The 21,434-nt window shown below is 30.6% G+C and overlaps 1 protein-coding gene across 2 annotated transcripts in view; it reads right to left on the bottom strand.

The window, feature by feature from the left end:
- The window catches only part of LOC137403999 (uncharacterized), a 52,291-nt gene that overhangs the window by 10,325 nt on the left and 20,532 nt on the right, over positions 1-21,434 (bottom strand). For both annotated transcript variants that reach the window (XM_068090155.1, XM_068090156.1), the window contains 4 exons: positions 5,049-5,273; positions 3,488-3,694; positions 1,277-1,418; positions 863-1,044 (listed from right to left, as the gene is read on the bottom strand). In XM_068090155.1, the coding sequence (XP_067946256.1) occupies positions 863-1,044; positions 1,277-1,418; positions 3,488-3,694; positions 5,049-5,273 (756 nt within the window). The remainder of the gene's footprint in view (positions 1-862; positions 1,045-1,276; positions 1,419-3,487; positions 3,695-5,048; positions 5,274-21,434) is intronic.

The following is a 21,434-nucleotide window of genomic DNA, read 5'->3' as shown; positions in this document are numbered from 1 at the left end:
TTGCCTCACAGACTTTAAGAAAATCAATGTGCTGGCACCAGAGTGCTCAAATCACAAAAGTGATGAGCTTTGCACAAAGGCTAATAGTGCCGCACCTCTCACAGAGTGCTCAACCAAACCGAAGTAAGGGAGCATATACTCATGCTACAGACAGTACTGTTTCGGCTATTGAAGCCTCATCAGTGCAGCTCAGAGCTTAGGCAAGGGACACAAATCCCATTACCAATGAGAGTTGATTTCCTGCCATGAAACAACTAGGTTGCCTCACAGACTTTAAGAAAATCAATGTGCTGGCACCAGAGTGCTCAAATCACAAAAGTGATGAGCTTTGCACAAAGGCTAATAGTGCCGCACCTCTCACAGAGTGCTCAACCAAACCGAAGTAAGGGAGCATATACTCATGCTACAGACAGTACTGTTTCGGCTATTGAAGCCTTGGGTTTCATGGTTTAACATTTTGGCCTTATCCATAACACTAGATGCTAATAATGAGTTACTAGTCAGAACCCAGATATATGTGAACATATTCATCCAGATTTTGATTGGAAAGTAAGTTAAACTAGTCATAAACCAACTCACTTCCATGCCGGAGGTAATGTATTGTTGTGTGTTGTATGCATGCGGTATAAACATTAATAACATGCTGTCATATATTTAGATATGTACAATAATATAGAATTATAATTTGTATTGGTTGTTTTTAGTCCTGGGAGTTAAAAGTGCGTGGGGAATCAAGTTTATGATAGGACATAAGGGGGGAACTGATAAAAAAAGGCTGGGAACCCCTGTTCTAGAGACTGCAGCTAGGGAATAGGACTGTTTATAGGTAACAGGTAGATAATACTTGAGGTACATCACTAACCGAAGCGATCAATCCTTCCAACATTCCTGGTCTCTTCATAGACATCTTTATGAGAAATTTGAGTATAACAAATGAAAGCTTCAGAGCTAGCTTATCACGATGGTAGTGGAAGAGGTCTGCTTCAGCTGATGCAAACGTGTATCTCCAGTCAAAATCATGTTCATGCTGCACATTGTCATGTCCTGAACAAAAACCTCCCCATGGCAATTGCAGAACTCACAAATAGGAGTAATTCGTTCTCTTTGAAGTTAATATGGAATGTTTAGTAGAGGTAGTAGACTATTGAGGTATTTCTTAAACTTATATAAGTTTAACAAATCTATAATGTATATAAAGTAAAGTATAAGTATTATGATTGCAAAAGAATTGAGATCAAATTGATTTCTGAACAGCTTAGTACGATAAAGTACTAACCACATTGCTTGTGTACTAGGTAGCAGCCTCTGCTAGCAATGAGCTCAACTGTCCTCTCATCAATACCATATCTACGTCTAGTGATCCACTCAGCTGCAGCATCAGGCCAATCTTGATATCTTAGTGCAAATGCATAATCCACCTACAACAAGGAACCCATAATAGACTAGTAATTCATAAGCTACCTACAAGAAAGGAAACTGTTTTAGATAGTCAATGCTTATTCTACCTGCAGCAAGGAACTTATAAAAGTTTATAAGTGCATAGTTCACCTACCATAGGTAATTTCATGATCTGATAACTGAATGCTTGCCAACTTATTTCTTAACAAATTGTGATAGGTGCTCATTAGCCATGCTGTTCATAGTCATTAGTCAACTTTCCACTGTTCAGATATATCATGAACAGTTGACTACCTATAGCAACTAGAAATACGAACAAAGTTTTGAATTGTTTTCTCTTCTGACTAATATTAGGTGAAGGGCCGATGACTCTTTGTGCAACAAAGGTTTTTATACCACTCATCAGATTTATGTATGGTAAACAAAGATAAAATAAGGTCAAGTGAAAGAGAGAGTTGCGTTAAAAAAATTCTGTGACCTGTTCATCCGGCATTCAGTCATATGGCTAGAATATCCTTTTTAAAGTACCATGAGTATTTTTGTAGTAACAGTTTTCGCATTCCTGTTACCTATCCATAACTTACCAGTACCCTTTTTTGATTCCATCAGCATTCCAGTGAAACTGATGAGACTAAGTACTCGTCACTGAATTAATAAAAGAAAAAGTGGTCTATGTCATTTCTTAAGCTACTGATTCACACCTAAAAGTGGCTGAGTGAACAATCACTCTCTTTCTATTGAATGATATAACAGCAAAAATCTATGTATATAAATTTGTATATAAATATGTATATATAAATCTCAAAGTTTGTATGTGATTCTGTAATTCAGTGTGTCCAGCTATAGCTATTAAAATCTTGGAATGCAGAATCCGTATTGCAGAAGATTTCATCTCGAAACCTTCTGTTCCCCAAGCGATATGCTAAACCTAGCTAACTAGATTGATGGCTTCTTTGGGCCATATGAGTCAATATTTGGGTGATAATACGCATAGCGCTATGCGTTACGCAATGTCATTTAAGCTTGCTCTCACAGCTCTTATTAGTAAGTTTAGCAATAGGAATACTAGCTTACTCAAACTAGCCATTGGCAATGTGCCAGATTAATGGCAGGTGGCAGCCTACTGCATTACCTGCCATTGTTTATAAGCTGTTTTTAATACCCACGCAATGCCGGGAATTCTGCTAGTCTTTACTATAATACGAGCTGTGTTCTTTCGTTTGTCTGAAACTATGCCAAAAGCATTAGAAAAAAATTACACCGCCCAGGAATCGGACTTGGATATCCAGATTTGCAGCCAAGCACACTACCATCTGCACCACTGGACCATCCTGCAGCGTCCTGGTATAATTGGAGACATGGTGATTAAACATGATGATGACATGATTAAACATGATGATCTTCACAGCGCACAGAACTGCCAGTGTACAAGTTTAGAACAACAGTAAAATTGAACTGGTGTATTGAAACACTCTTGTTGACACATTCCATATTGTTTAACTGATCAGTTGCTAGCAGTGAGCATTGATCATGGCTCACTCTCTAGGTATAAATCATATCACCCTAACACTTCCACCAATTACAATCTTTCTACAATAAAATGTATGCACTAAAATTTCTGGTTTAAACACACATTTTATGGCTACCAGATTTAAAACCTTCATTTTTTACTCATGCGGATATGATTTCATGAACAGTCTAGTAGTCTCTGTTAAAGTCTAGTCTTGGCCTGAATCATGCAAACAACAGTTTATCCTTCTACTTGCATTAGACAAAACATAAGTTTATTCTTTTTATGACATTTTGTGGAGTTTTCATCTATTTTTTATCCTCTCTTTACCATAGTCTGAGTTATTGAATTGGGGTAGCAAAAACAGTCATTTTCTTTTCTCTCTCTCTCTCTTCCTTCTTTCATGCATGCCCATGTTATAGACAAGACAAGTTCTGATGATCATTTTAACCATCAGCATTGAAAAGGAATTGAGACTCTAGTCATTCCCTTAATCACTACCAGTCGAGTGTCAAAACCATCAACATGGACTCTCGTTACTCAAAATCTAAAGCCAGCTGCTAACATCACGATTCTTACCTCATACGCCTGATTTCCATTGGGTCCTAAAGCTTCAGTTACAACTGTCAGAGCTGGAAAGTGTTCGATGACTTGCGTTTGTCCGTTGTCTTTAGGGAAGTATTTGGTTGCTTCTCTTGATATCCTTGCAGCTGACAAGAAATAGCCACTGTTGTCTGAAGCTGGAGTCAGACTCGCTAGCAGCACAGGATCCTTGAGCTCTTCTTTCTAAACAAAATATAATTCAGAACACTTTGTTTAATAGAGTTTTATAGCCTATACCTGAGTGAGTGAAACAGCCTTATATATTATAGTATATACAACATGGTGATAAGGTTTGTTTTCATGATGTGCATCTTGGTATTTATTAAAAGGGAATGCTGCTAGGAAGTACTATAATATATAAGAGAGTAAGTTTACTATCAACATAATAGTACATTGCTGTGTTTGACAACAGAAGCAACAATGGCCACAATAACATGTTATGCAATACAAATGGTAAGCTATCATGTATTCAGCCAATGAGTCAGAGTAGAACAGGGGTACTTGATGGTTAATTTAGTTGAACTAATACAAAAACTTCAATAGTGGTTAACAACTATAACACAAATGACTATTCAAAAAGCTGTAATAAGCCAAAATCCATTTTAAAACAAATACAAGGTGGTGACAACTTCTAATTGTTAAACAAGAGTAATTAAGTCGCAAACATCAACTGGGATGTTTACATCTTTGTGAGGCTTGTATAAAATTATGAAGGCCTTTCAGTTTATGTACAGCTATCCAGCTGCATTTATTGCTAAGCTTTGCCCTGTTTTGCTGTGGGATTTTTCGCAATCTTATATTGCAGAGGAGCCTGTTGTGTACATCGATGGCACATTTTTTAAAGATTTGGATTATTTATTAAAGATTATATGTTTTAGTCATATAGTTTTAGTTACATGTGAAATCAAAAATTTCATGTGTTGCTAGACAAGATCAACCATACCGAATTAACGAAATCTATTAATAGTTTCCTAAAACTGAGAATAAGACTTGTTTTAAAAAATTTGGATGTAAATTCAACAATGTATAGGAATATTTGTAGCAAACACTGTGTTGCTATGCAACAGTTTGTTCTTTGTTTGTGATTATTCTGTTTAATGACATTATATAAGTGGTAATAAAAAGTTTGCTGTCAATAATACAGGCCAATTATGAAGGGCAACTCCTCTGGTTTTGAAGGGTAAGTCCTTTAGTTTTGAAGGGGAGGTCCTCGAGCTTTGAAGGGCAAGTCCTCTATTTTTGAAAGGCAAGTCCTCTAGTCTTGAAGGGCAAGTCCTCTAGTTTTGAAGGGCAAGTCCTCCAGTTTTGAAGGACAAGTCCTGTAGTACTATTTTCGTGTTTAGACAGACTGAGGAAAACTGTCATCATCAAGGCAAGTAGGTGGAACAGTAATCATGGATGGTGAACATGACAAACTACAGACAAATATGAGTGTGTAATCCTGATTTAAGAGTAAGCCAATCAGAATGGCGTAATAACAAACTAAATAATTTTTTTATGCTCAAATAGTTTTTACCATAAGAAATGTAGCTCTCACCTCTTGTTCCGTAATTTTTATCCAAGTAAAACCTTCAGCTCCAGGCACAGCTATCAGGTTATTCTTCGTTGGTTTTAATTTGTTCATGAAGATGTTCAAATCAATGTCTTGCGTCAGCACAGAACGGTTTTCACCAAGGTGTGTGTTGCTGCCTTGAGATGGAAAAAACCCAAATCCATCGCCTGCACTCCCAACAACTTTGTAATCACAAACCCCATAGTCTGTCTGTGAGATAAAGACAATTACAAAGTCAAAAATTTGCATCACAAGTTTTATAGTTGTCTGCTGTATTTATTATTGAACAAATTATTGATATAACTGATAAGATATTTAAAGACAGAGTATTTTATAGATGAGCTTCTTTAAATGCCATGATAATAGTAGCTTTATCTGGTAGCCTTAGAAATCAAGGTAATCATTCCAACAATTTGTAGGGATCCTCTAGTTATGTATCAACATATGGTATCAGCTATTCTCTTAGTCTACAACTCAAAATTTTCTTTCTTTCCTTTTCTGTTAATGTTTTATAAAATTAATTGCATCTACGCATGAGGGCGAAGCTGACATAGAATGAACTTTAAAAAATTAGCTCAGAAACAGTAGGCTGAAGATCACAATCCCACATTATTTTATCAGTGATATGAAAAGACATGTGATTGTGAATGCTAATGAGCTGCATTATTAGCTCAGTTGTCTGTCCACTCCTTAGCATTCATTTAGCTAAAAAGTGCAGATACCAGATGTTATAAAAAAAACCGAAAGAAAAAATTACTCGCATTTGTTCAATCCTGATTACATTAGGATACTAATGTGAAACTACCGCGCTTTCTAATGTAATCAGTTTTTACCACTTTACCCCTTTATCACATTAATCTATTGGTCACATGATTATTATACTTATGCTAGAGTATTGTATCTATTGGTCAGATGATTATTATACTTATGCTAGAGTATTGTATCTATTGGTCACATGATTATTATACTTATGCTAGAGTATTGTATCTATTGGTCACATGATTATTATACTTATGTTAGAGTATTGTATCTATTGGTCACATGATTATTATACTTATGCTAGAGTATTGTATCTATTGGTCACATGATTATTATACTTATGTTAGAGAATTGTATCTATTGGTCACATGATTATTATACTTATGTTAGAGTATTGTATCTATTGGTCACATGATTATTATACTTATGCTAGAGTATTGTATCTATTGGTCACACGATTATTATACTTATGTTAGAGTATTCTATCTATTGGTCACACGATTATTATACTTATGCTAGGGTATTGTATCTATTGGTCACATGATTATTATACTTTTGCTAGGGTATTGTATCTATTGGTCACATGATTATTATACTTATGCTAGAGTATTGTATCTATTGGTCGCATGATTATTATACTTACGCTAGAGTATTGTATCTATTGGTCATATGATTATTATACTTATGCTAGAGTATTGTATCTATTGGTCGCATGGTTATTATACTTATGCTAGAGTATTGTATCTATTAGTCACACGATTATTATACTTATGTTAGAGTATTGTATCTATTGGTCACATGATTATTATACTTATGCTAGAGTATTGTATCTATTGGTCACATGATTATTATACTTATGCTAGAGTATTGTATCTATTGGTCACATGATTATTATACTTATGCTAGAGTATTGTATCTATTGGTCACATGATTATTATACTTATGTTAGAGTATTGTATCTATTGGTCACATGATTATTATACTTATGCTAGAGTATTGTATCTATTGGTCACATGATTATTATACTTATGTTAGAGTATTGTATCTATTGGTCACATGATTATTATACTTATGCTAGAGTATTGTATCTATTGGTCACATGATTATTATACTTATGTTAGAGTATTGTATCTATTGATCACATGATTATTATACTTATGTTAGAGTATTGTATCTATTGGTCGCATGATTATTATACTTATGTTAGAGTATTGTATCTATTGGTCACACGATTATTATACTTATGCTAGAGTAATCTATCTATTGGTCACATGATTATTATACTTATGCTAGAGTATTGTATCTATTGGTCGCATGGTTATTATACTTATGCTAGGGTATTGTATCTATTGGTCACATGATTATTATACTTATGCTAGAGTATTGTATCTATTGGTCGCATGGTTATTATACTTATGCTAGAGTATTGTATCTATTGGTCACATGATTATTATACTTATGTCAGAGTATTGTATCTATTGGTCGCATGGTTATTATACTTATGCTAGAGTATTGTATCTATTGGTCACATGATTATTATACTTATGTTAGAGTATTGTATCTATTGATCACATGATTATTATACTTATGTTAGAGTATTGTATCTATTGGTCGCATGATTATTATACTTATGTTAGAGTATTGTATCTATTGGTCACACGATTATTATACTTATGCTAGAGTAATCTATCTATTGGTCACATGATTATTATACTTATGCTAGAGTATTGTATCTATTGGTCGCATGGTTATTATACTTATGCTAGGGTATTGTATCTATTGGTCACATGATTATTATACTTATGCTAGAGTATTGTATCTATTGGTCGCATGGTTATTATACTTATGCTAGGGTATTGTATCTATTGGTCACATGATTATTATACTTATGCTAGAGTATTGTATCTATTGGTCGCATGGTTATTATACTTATGCTAGAGTATTGTATCTATTGGTCACATGATTATTATACTTATGTCAGAGTATTGTATCTATTGGTCGCATGGTTATTATACTTATGCTAGAGTATTGTATCTATTGGTCACATGATTATTATACTTATGTCAGAGTATTGTATCTATTGGTCGCATGGTTATTATACTTATGCTAGAGTATTGTATCTATTGGTCACATGATTATTATACTTATGTTAGAGTATTGTATCTATTGATCACATGATTATTATACTTATGTTAGAGTATTGTATCTATTGGTCACATGATTATTATACTTATGCTAGAGTATTGTATCTATTGGTCATATGATTATTATACTTATGCTAGAGTATTGTATCTATTGGTCGCATGGTTATTATACTTATGCTAGAGTATTGTATCTATTGGTCACATGATTATTATACTTATGCTAGAGTATTGTATCTATTGGTCACATGGTTATTATACTTATGTTAGAGTATTGTATCTATTGGTCACATGATTATTATACTTATGTTAGAGTATTGTATCTATTGGTCACACAATTATTATACTTATGCTAGAGTATTGTATCTATTGGTCACATGATTATTATACTTATGCTAGAGTATTGTATCTATTGGTCGCATGATTATTATACTTATGCTAGAGTATTATATCTATTGGTCACATGTTTATTATACTTATGCTAGAGTATTGTATCTATTGGTCACATGATTATTATACTTATGCTAGAGGAATCTATCTATTGGTCACATGATTATTATACTTATGTTAGAGTATTGTATCTATTGGTCACATGATTATTATATTTATGCTAGAGTATTGTATCTATTGGTCGCATGATTATTATACTTATGCTAGAGTATTATATCTATTGGTCACATGATTATTATACTTATGCTAGAGTATTGTATCTATTGGTCACATGATTATTATACTTATGCTAGAGTATTGTATCTATTGGTCATATGATTATTATGCTTATGTTAGAGTATTGTATCTATTGGTCACATGATTATTATACTTATGCTAGAGTATTGTATCTATTGATCACATGATTATTATACTTATGTTAGAGTATTGTATCTATTGGTCACATGATTATTATACTTATGTCAGAGTATTGTATCTATTGGTCGCATGGTTATTATACTTATGCTAGAGTATTGTATCTATTGGTCACATGATTATTATACTTATGTCAGAGTATTGTATCTATTGGTCGCATGGTTATTATACTTATGCTAGAGTATTGTATCTATTGGTCACATGATTATTATACTTATGTTAGAGTATTGTATCTATTGATCACATGATTATTATACTTATGTTAGAGTATTGTATCTATTGGTCGCATGATTATTATACTTATGTTAGAGTATTGTATCTATTGGTCACACGATTATTATACTTATGCTAGAGTAATCTATCTATTGGTCACATGATTATTATACTTATGCTAGAGTATTGTATCTATTGGTCGCATGGTTATTATACTTATGCTAGGGTATTGTATCTATTGGTCACATGATTATTATACTTATGCTAGAGTATTGTATCTATTGGTCGCATGGTTATTATACTTATGCTAGGGTATTGTATCTATTGGTCACATGATTATTATACTTATGCTAGAGTATTGTATCTATTGGTCGCATGGTTATTATACTTATGCTAGAGTATTGTATCTATTGGTCACATGATTATTATACTTATGCTAGAGTATTGTATCTATTGGTCACATGATTATTATACTTATGCTAGAGTATTGTATCTATTGGTAACATGATTATTATACTTATGCTAGAGTATTGTATCTATTGGTCGCATGATTATTATACTTATGCTAGAGTATTGTATCTATTGGTCGCATGATTATTATACTTATGCTAGAGTATTGTATCTATTGGTCACATGATTATTATATTTATGCTAGAGTATTGTATCTATTGGTCGCATGATTATTATACTTATGCTAGAGTATTGTATCTATTGATCACATGATTATTATACTTATGTTAGAGTATTGTATCTATTGGTCACACAATTATTATACTTATGCTAGAGTATTGTATCTATTGGTCACATGATTATTATACTTATGCTAGAGTATTGTATCTATTGGTCGCATGATTATTATACTTATGTTAGAGTATTATATCTATTGGTCACATGATTATTATACTTATGCTAGAGTATTGTATCTATTGGTCGCATGATTATTATACTTATGCTAGAGTATTATATCTATTGGTCACATGATTATTATACTTATGCTAGAGTATTGTATCTATTGGTCACATGATTATTATACTTATGCTAGAGTATTGTATCTATTGGTCACATGATTATTATACTTATGTTAGAGTATTGTATCTATTGATCACATGATTATTATACTTATGTTAGAGTATTGTATCTATTAGTCGCATGATTATTATACTTATGTTAGAGTATTGTATCTATTGGTCACACGATTATTATACTTATGCTAGAGTATTGTATCTATTGATCACATGATTATTATACTTATGTTAGAGTATTGTATCTATTGGTCACACGATTATTATACTTATGCTAGAGTAATCTATCTATTGGTCACATGATTATTATACTTATGCTAGAGTATTGTATCTATTGGTCGCATGGTTATTATACTTATGCTAGGGTATTGTATCTATTGGTCACATGATTATTATACTTATGCTAGAGTATTGTATCTATTGGTCGCATGGTTATTATACTTATGCTAGGGTATTGTATCTATTGGTCACATGATTATTATACTTATGCTAGAGTATTGTATCTATTGGTCGCATGGTTATTATACTTATGCTAGGGTATTGTATCTATTGGTCACATGATTATTATACTTATGCTAGAATATTGTATCTATTGATCACATGATTATTATACTTATGTTAGAGTATTGTATCTATTGGTCACACGATTATTATACTTATGCTAGAGTAATCTATCTATTGGTCACATGATTATTATACTTATGCTAGAGTATTGTATCTATTGGTCACACGATTATTATACTTATGCTAGAGTAATCTATCTATTGGTCACATGATTATTATACTTATGCTAGAGTATTGTATCTATTGGTCGCATGGTTATTATACTTATGCTAGGGTATTGTATCTATTGGTCACATGATTATTATACTTATGCTAGAGTATTGTATCTATTGGTCGCATGGTTATTATACTTATGCTAGGGTATTGTATCTATTGGTCACATGATTATTATACTTATGCTAGAGTATTGTATCTATTGGTCGCATGGTTATTATACTTATGCTAGAGTATTGTATCTATTGGTCACATGATTATTATACTTATGTCAGAGTATTGTATCTATTGGTCGCATGGTTATTATACTTATGCTAGAGTATTGTATCTATTGGTCACATGATTATTATACTTATGTCAGAGTATTGTATCTATTGGTCGCATGGTTATTATACTTATGCTAGAGTATTGTATCTATTGGTCACATGATTATTATACTTATGTTAGAGTATTGTATCTATTGATCACATGATTATTATACTTATGTTAGAGTATTGTATCTATTGGTCACATGATTATTATACTTATGCTAGAGTATTGTATCTATTGGTCATATGATTATTATACTTATGCTAGAGTATTGTATCTATTGGTCGCATGGTTATTATACTTATGCTAGAGTATTGTATCTATTGGTCACATGATTATTATACTTATGCTAGAGTATTGTATCTATTGGTCACATGGTTATTATACTTATGTTAGAGTATTGTATCTATTGGTCACATGATTATTATACTTATGTTAGAGTATTGTATCTATTGGTCGCATGGTTATTATACTCATGCTAGAGTATTGTATCTATTGGTCACATGATTATTATACTTATGTTAGAGTATTGTATCTATTGGTCACATGATTATTATACTTATGTTAGAGTATTGTATCTATTGGTCGCATGATTATTATACTTATGTTAGAGTATTGTATCTATTGGTCACACGATTATTATACTTATGCTAGAGTAATCTATCTATTGGTCACATGATTATTGTACTTATGCTAGAGTATTGTATCTATTGGTCGCATGGTTATTATACTTATGCTAGGGTATTGTATCTATTGGTCACATGATTATTATACTTATGCTAGAGTATTGTATCTATTGGTCGCATGGTTATTATACTTATGCTAGGGTATTGTATCTATTGGTCACATGATTATTATACTTATGCTAGAGTATTGTATCTATTGGTCGCATGGTTATTATACTTATGCTAGAGTATTGTATCTATTGGTCACATGATTATTATACTTATGTCAGAGTATTGTATCTATTGGTCGCATGGTTATTATACTTATGCTAGAGTATTGTATCTATTGGTCACATGATTATTATACTTATGTCAGAGTATTGTATCTATTGGTCGCATGGTTATTATACTTATGCTAGAGTATTGTATCTATTGGTCACATGATTATTATACTTATGTTAGAGTATTGTATCTATTGATCACATGATTATTATACTTATGTTAGAGTATTGTATCTATTGGTCACATGATTATTATACTTATGCTAGAGTATTGTATCTATTGGTCATATGATTATTATACTTATGCTAGAGTATTGTATCTATTGGTCGCATGGTTATTATACTTATGCTAGAGTATTGTATCTATTGGTCACATGATTATTATACTTATGCTAGAGTATTGTATCTATTGGTCACATGGTTATTATACTTATGTTAGAGTATTGTATCTATTGGTCACATGATTATTATACTTATGTTAGAGTATTGTATCTATTGGTCACACAATTATTATACTTATGCTAGAGTATTGTATCTATTGGTCACATGATTATTATACTTATGCTAGAGTATTGTATCTATTGGTCGCATGATTATTATACTTATGCTAGAGTATTATATCTATTGGTCACATGTTTATTATACTTATGCTAGAGTATTGTATCTATTGGTCACATGATTATTATACTTATGCTAGAGGAATCTATCTATTGGTCACATGATTATTATACTTATGTTAGAGTATTGTATCTATTGGTCACATGATTATTATATTTATGCTAGAGTATTGTATCTATTGGTCGCATGATTATTATACTTATGCTAGAGTATTATATCTATTGGTCACATGATTATTATACTTATGCTAGAGTATTGTATCTATTGGTCACATGATTATTATACTTATGCTAGAGTATTGTATCTATTGGTCATAGGATTATTATGCTTATGTTAGAGTATTGTATCTATTGGTCACATGATTATTATACTTATGCTAGAGTATTGTATCTATTGATCACATGATTATTATACTTATGTTAGAGTATTGTATCTATTGGTCACATGATTATTATACTTATGTCAGAGTATTGTATCTATTGGTCGCATGGTTATTATACTTATGCTAGAGTATTGTATCTATTGGTCACATGATTATTATACTTATGTCAGAGTATTGTATCTATTGGTCGCATGGTTATTATACTTATGTTAGAGTATTGTATCTATTGATCACATGATTATTATACTTATGTTAGAGTATTGTATCTATTGGTCGCATGATTATTATACTTATGTTAGAGTATTGTATCTATTGGTCACACGATTATTATACTTATGCTAGAGTAATCTATCTATTGGTCACATGATTATTATACTTATGCTAGAGTATTGTATCTATTGGTCGCATGGTTATTATACTTATGCTAGGGTATTGTATCTATTGGTCACATGATTATTATACTTATGCTAGAGTATTGTATCTATTGGTCGCATGGTTATTATACTTATGCTAGGGTATTGTATCTATTGGTCACATGATTATTATACTTATGCTAGAGTATTGTATCTATTGGTCGCATGGTTATTATACTTATGCTAGAGTATTGTATCTATTGGTCACATGATTATTATACTTATGCTAGAGTATTGTATCTATTGGTCACATGATTATTATACTTATGCTAGAGTATTGTATCTATTGGTAACATGATTATTATACTTATGCTAGAGTATTGTATCTATTGGTCGCATGATTATTATACTTATGCTAGAGTATTGTATCTATTGGTCGCATGATTATTATACTTATGCTAGAGTATTGTATCTATTGGTCACATGATTATTATATTTATGCTAGAGTATTGTATCTATTGGTCGCATGATTATTATACTTATGCTAGAGTATTGTATCTATTGATCACATGATTATTATACTTATGTTAGAGTATTGTATCTATTGGTCACACAATTATTATACTTATGCTAGAGTATTGTATCTATTGGTCACATGATTATTATACTTATGCTAGAGTATTGTATCTATTGGTCGCATGATTATTATACTTATGTTAGAGTATTATATCTATTGGTCACATGATTATTATACTTATGCTAGAGTATTGTATCTATTGGTCGCATGATTATTATACTTATGCTAGAGTATTATATCTATTGGTCACATGATTATTATACTTATGCTAGAGTATTGTATCTATTGGTCACATGATTATTATACTTATGCTAGAGTATTGTATCTATTGGTCACATGATTATTATACTTATGTTAGAGTATTGTATCTATTGATCACATGATTATTATACTTATGTTAGAGTATTGTATCTATTAGTCGCATGATTATTATACTTATGTTAGAGTATTGTATCTATTGGTCACACGATTATTATACTTATGCTAGAGTATTGTATCTATTGATCACATGATTATTATACTTATGTTAGAGTATTGTATCTATTGGTCACACGATTATTATACTTATGCTAGAGTAATCTATCTATTGGTCACATGATTATTATACTTATGCTAGAGTATTGTATCTATTGGTCGCATGGTTATTATACTTATGCTAGGGTATTGTATCTATTGGTCACATGATTATTATACTTATGCTAGAGTATTGTATCTATTGGTCGCATGGTTATTATACTTATGCTAGGGTATTGTATCTATTGGTCACATGATTATTATACTTATGCTAGAGTATTGTATCTATTGGTCGCATGGTTATTATACTTATGCTAGGGTATTGTATCTATTGGTCACATGATTATTATACTTATGCTAGAGTATTGTATCTATTGATCACATGATTATTATACTTATGTTAGAGTATTGTATCTATTGGTCACACGATTATTATACTTATGCTAGAGTAATCTATCTATTGGTCACATGATTATTATACTTATGCTAGAGTATTGTATCTATTGGTCACACGATTATTATACTTATGCTAGAGTAATCTATCTATTGGTCACATGATTATTATACTTATGCTAGAATATTGTATCTATTGGTCGCATGGTTATTATACTTATGCTAGGGTATTGTATCTATTGGTCACATGATTATTATACTTATGCTAGAGTATTGTATCTATTGGTCGCATGGTTATTATACTTATGCTAGGGTATTGTATCTATTGGTCACATGATTATTATACTTATGCTAGAGTATTGTATCTATTGGTCGCATGGTTATTATACTTATGCTAGAGTATTGTATCTATTGGTCACATGATTATTATACTTATGTCAGAGTATTGTATCTATTGGTCGCATGGTTATTATACTTATGCTAGAGTATTGTATCTATTGGTCACATGATTATTATACTTATGTCAGAGTATTGTATCTATTGGTCGCATGGTTATTATACTTATGCTAGAGTATTGTATCTATTGGTCACATGATTATTATACTTATGTTAGAGTATTGTATCTATTGATCACATGATTATTATACTTATGTTAGAGTATTGTATCTATTGGTCACATGATTATTATACTTATGCTAGAGTATTGTATCTATTGGTCATATGATTATTATACTTATGCTAGAGTATTGTATCTATTGGTCGCATGGTTATTATACTTATGCTAGAGTATTGTATCTATTGGTCACATGATTATTATACTTATGCTAGAGTATTGTATCTATTGGTCACATGGTTATTATACTTATGTTAGAGTATTGTATCTATTGGTCACATGATTATTATACTTATGTTAGAGTATTGTATCTATTGGTCACACAATTATTATACTTATGCTAGAGTATTGTATCTATTGGTCACATGATTATTATACTTATGCTAGAGTATTGTATCTATTGGTCGCATGATTATTATACTTATGCTAGAGTATTATATCTATTGGTCACATGTTTATTATACTTATGCTAGAGTATTGTATCTATTGGTCACATGATTATTATACTTATGCTAGAGGAATCTATCTATTGGTCACATGATTATTATACTTATGTTAGAGTATTGTATCTATTGGTCACATGATTATTATATTTATGCTAGAGTATTGTATCTATTGGTCGCATGATTATTATACTTATGCTAGAGTATTATATCTATTGGTCACATGATTATTATACTTATGCTAGAGTATTGTATCTATTGGTCACATGATTATTATACTTATGCTAGAGTATTGTATCTATTGGTCATATGATTATTATGCTTATGTTAGAGTATTGTATCTATTGGTCACATGATTATTATACTTATGCTAGAGTATTGTATCTATTGATCACATGATTATTATACTTATGTTAGAGTATTGTATCTATTGGTCACATGATTATTATACTTATGTCAGAGTATTGTATCTATTGGTCGCATGGTTATTATACTTATGCTAGAGTATTGTATCTATTGGTCACATGATTATTATACTTATGTCAGAGTATTGTATCTATTGGTCGCATGGTTATTATACTTATGCTAGAGTATTGTATCTATTGGTCACATGATTATTATACTTATGTTAGAGTATTGTATCTATTGATCACATGATTATTATACTTATGCTAGAGTATTGTATCTATTGGTCACATGATTATTATACTTATGTTAGAGTATTGTATCTATTGATCACATGATTATTATACTTATGTTAGAGTATTGTATCTATTGGTCACATGATTATTATACTTATGCTAGAGTATTGTATCTATTGGTCATATGATTATTATACTTATGCTAGAGTATTGTATCTATTGGTCGCATGGTTATTATACTTATGCTAGAGTATTGTATCTATTGGTCACATGATTATTATACTTATGCTAGAGTATTGTATCTATTGGTCACATGGTTATTATACTTATGTTAGAGTATTGTATCTATTGGTCACATGATTATTATACTTATGTTAGAGTATTGTATCTATTGGTCGCATGGTTATTATACTTATGCTAGAGTATTGTATCTATTGGTCACATGATTATTATACTTATGTTAGAGTATTGTATCTATTGGTCACATGATTATTATACTTATGTTAGAGTATTGTATCTATTGGTCGCATGATTATTATACTTATGTTAGAGTATTGTATCTATTGGTCACACGATTATTATACTTATGCTAGAGTAATCTATCTATTGGTCACATGATTATTATACTTATGCTAGAGTATTGTATCTATTGGTCGCATGGTTATTATACTTATGCTAGGGTATTGTATCTATTGGTCACATGATTATTATACTTATGCTAGAGTATTGTATCTATTGGTCGCATGGTTATTATACTTATGCTAGGGTATTGTATCTATTGGTCACATGATTATTATACTTATGCTAGAGTATTGTATCTATTGGTCGCATGGTTATTATACTTATGCTAGAGTATTGTATCTATTGGTCACATGATTATTATACTTATGTCAGAGTATTGTATCTATTGGTCGCATGGTTATTATACTTATGCTAGAGTATTGTATCTATTGGTCACATGATTATTATACTTATGTCAGAGTATTGTATCTATTGGTCGCATGGTTATTATACTTATGCTAGAGTATTGTATCTATTGGTCACATGATTATTATACTTATGTTAGAGTATTGTATCTATTGATCACATGATTATTATACTTATGTTAGAGTATTGTATCTATTGGTCACATGATTATTATACTTATGCTAGAGTATTGTATCTATTGGTCATATGATTATTATACTTATGCTAGAGTATTGTATCTATTGGTCGCATGGTTATTATACTTATGCTAGAGTATTGTATCTATTGGTCACATGATTATTATACTTATGCTAGAGTATTGTATCTATTGGTCACATGGTTATTATACTTATGTTAGAGTATTGTATCTATTGGTCACATGATTATTATACTTATGTTAGAGTATTGTATCTATTGGTCACACAATTATTATACTTATGCTAGAGTATTGTATCTATTGGTCACATGATTATTATACTTATGCTAGAGTATTGTATCTATTGGTCGCATGATTATTATACTTATGCTAGAGTATTATATCTATTGGTCACATGTTTATTATACTTATGCTAGAGTATTGTATCTATTGGTCACATGATTATTATACTTATGCTAGAGGAATCTATCTATTGGTCACATGATTATTATACTTATGTTAGAGTATTGTATCTATTGGTCACATGATTATTATATTTATGCTAGAGTATTGTATCTATTGGTCGCATGATTATTATACTTATGCTAGAGTATTATATCTATTGGTCACATGATTATTATACTTATGCTAGAGTATTGTATCTATTGGTCACATGATTATTATACTTATGCTAGAGTATTGTATCTATTGGTCATATGATTATTATGCTTATGTTAGAGTATTGTATCTATTGGTCACATGATTATTATACTTATGCTAGAGTATTGTATCTATTGATCACATGATTATTATACTTATGTTAGAGTATTGTATCTATTGGTCACATGATTATTATACTTATGTCAGAGTATTGTATCTATTGGTCGCATGGTTATTATACTTATGCTAGAGTATTGTATCTATTGGTCACATGATTATTATACTTATGTCAGAGTATTGTATCTATTGGTCGCATGGTTATTATACTTATGTTAGAGTATTGTATCTATTGATCACATGATTATTATACTTATGTTAGAGTATTGTATCTATTGGTCGCATGATTATTATACTTATGTTAGAGTATTGTATCTATTGGTCACACGATTATTATACTTATGCTAGAGTAATCTATCTATTGGTCACATGATTATTATACTTATGCTAGAGTATTGTATCTATTGGTCGCATGGTTATTATACTTATGCTAGGGTATTGTATCTATTGGTCACATGATTATTATACTTATGCTAGAGTATTGTATCTATTGGTCGCATGGTTATTATACTTATGCTAGGGTATTGTATCTATTGGTCACATGATTATTATACTTATGCTAGAGTATTGTATCTATTGGTCGCATGGTTATTATACTTATGCTAGAGTATTGTATCTATTGGTCACATGATTATTATACTTATGCTAGAGTATTGTATCTATTGGTCACATGATTATTATACTTATGCTAGAGTATTGTATCTATTGGTAACATGATTATTATACTTATGCTAGAGTATTGTATCTATTGGTCGCATGATTATTATACTTATGCTAGAGTATTGTATCTATTGGTCGCATGATTATTATACTTATGCTAGAGTATTGTATCTATTGGTCACATGATTATTATATTTATGCTAGAGTATTGTATCTATTGGTCGCATGATTATTATACTTATGCTAGAGTATTGTATCTATTGATCACATGATTATTATACTTATGTTAGAGTATTGTATCTATTGGTCACACAATTATTATACTTATGCTAGAGTATTGTATCTATTGGTCACATGATTATTATACTTATGCTAGAGTATTGTATCTATTGGTCGCATGATTATTATACTTATGTTAGAGTATTATATCTATTGGTCACATGATTATTATACTTATGCTAGAGTATTGTATCTATTGGTCGCATGATTATTATACTTATGCTAGAGTATTATATCTATTGGTCACATGATTATTATACTTATGCTAGAGTATTGTATCTATTGGTCACATGATTATTATACTTATGCTAGAGTATTGTATCTATTGGTCACATGATTATTATACTTATGTTAGAGTATTGTATCTATTGATCACATGATTATTATACTTATGTTAGAGTATTGTATCTATTAGTCGCATGATTATTATACTTATGTTAGAGTATTGTATCTATTGGTCACACGATTATTATACTTATGCTAGAGTATTGTATCTATTGATCACATGATTATTATACTTATGTTAGAGTATTGTATCTATTGGTCACACGATTATTATACTTATGCTAGAGTAATCTATCTATTGGTCACATGATTATTATACTTATGCTAGAGTATTGTATCTATTGGTCGCATGGTTATTATACTTATGCTAGGGTATTGTATCTATTGGTCACATGATTATTATACTTATGCTAGAGTATTGTATCTATTGGTCGCATGGTTATTATACTTATGCTAGGGTATTGTATCTATTGGTCACATGATTATTATACTTATGCTAGAGTATTGTATCTATTGGTCGCATGGTTATTATACTTATGCTAGGGTATTGTATCTATTGGTCACATGATTATTATACTTATGCTAGAGTATTGTATCTATTGATCACATGATTATTATACTTATGTTAGAGTATTGTATCTATTGGTCACACGATTATTATACTTATGCTAGAGTAATATATCTATTGGTCACATGATTATTATACTTATGCTAGAGTATTGTATCTATTGGTCACACGATTATTATACTTATGCTAGAGTAATCTATCTATTGGTCACATGATTATTATACTTATGCTAGAATATTGTATCTATTGGTCGCATGGTTATTATACTTATGCTAGGGTATTGTATCTATTGGTCACATGATTATTATACTTATGCTAGAGTATTGTATCTATTGGTCGCATGGTTATTATACTTATGCTAGGGTATTGTATCTATTGGTCACATGATTATTATACTTATGCTAGAGTATTGTATCTATTGGTCGCATGGTTATTATACTTATGCTAGAGTATTGTATCTATTGGTCACATGATTATTATACTTATGTCAGAGTATTGTATCTATTGGTCGCATGGTTATTATACTTATGCTAGAGTATTGTATCTATTGGTCACATGATTATTATACTTATGTCAGAGTATTGTATCTATTGGTCGCATGGTTATTATACTTATGCTAGAGTATTGTATCTATTGGTCACATGATTATTATACTTATGTTAGAGTATTGTATCTATTGATCACATGATTATTATACTTATGTTAGAGTATTGTATCTATTGGTCACATGATTATTATACTTATGCTAGAGTATTGTATCTATTGGTCATATGATTATTATACTTATGCTAGAGTATTGTATCTATTGGTCGCATGGTTATTATACTTATGCTAGAGTATTGTATCTATTGGTCACATGATTATTATACTTATGCTAGAGTATTGTATCTATTGGTCACATGGTTATTATACTTATGTTAGAGTATTGTATCTATTGGTCACATGATTATTATACTTATGTTAGAGTATTGTATCTATTGGTCACACAATTATTATACTTATGCTAGAGTATTGTATCTATTGGTCACATGATTATTATACTTATGCTAGAGTATTGTATCTATTGGTCGCATGATTATTATACTTATGCTAGAGTATTATATCTATTGGTCACATGTTTATTATACTTATGCTAG

The sequence above is a fragment of the Watersipora subatra genome, chromosome 9 (genome assembly GCF_963576615.1).
Source record: "Watersipora subatra chromosome 9, tzWatSuba1.1, whole genome shotgun sequence".
Classification (NCBI taxonomy): Eukaryota; Metazoa; Bryozoa; class Gymnolaemata; order Cheilostomatida; family Watersiporidae; genus Watersipora; species Watersipora subatra.
Note: the sequence above shows the minus strand (reverse complement) of the source record. Positions and strands in the feature narration are given on the sequence as shown.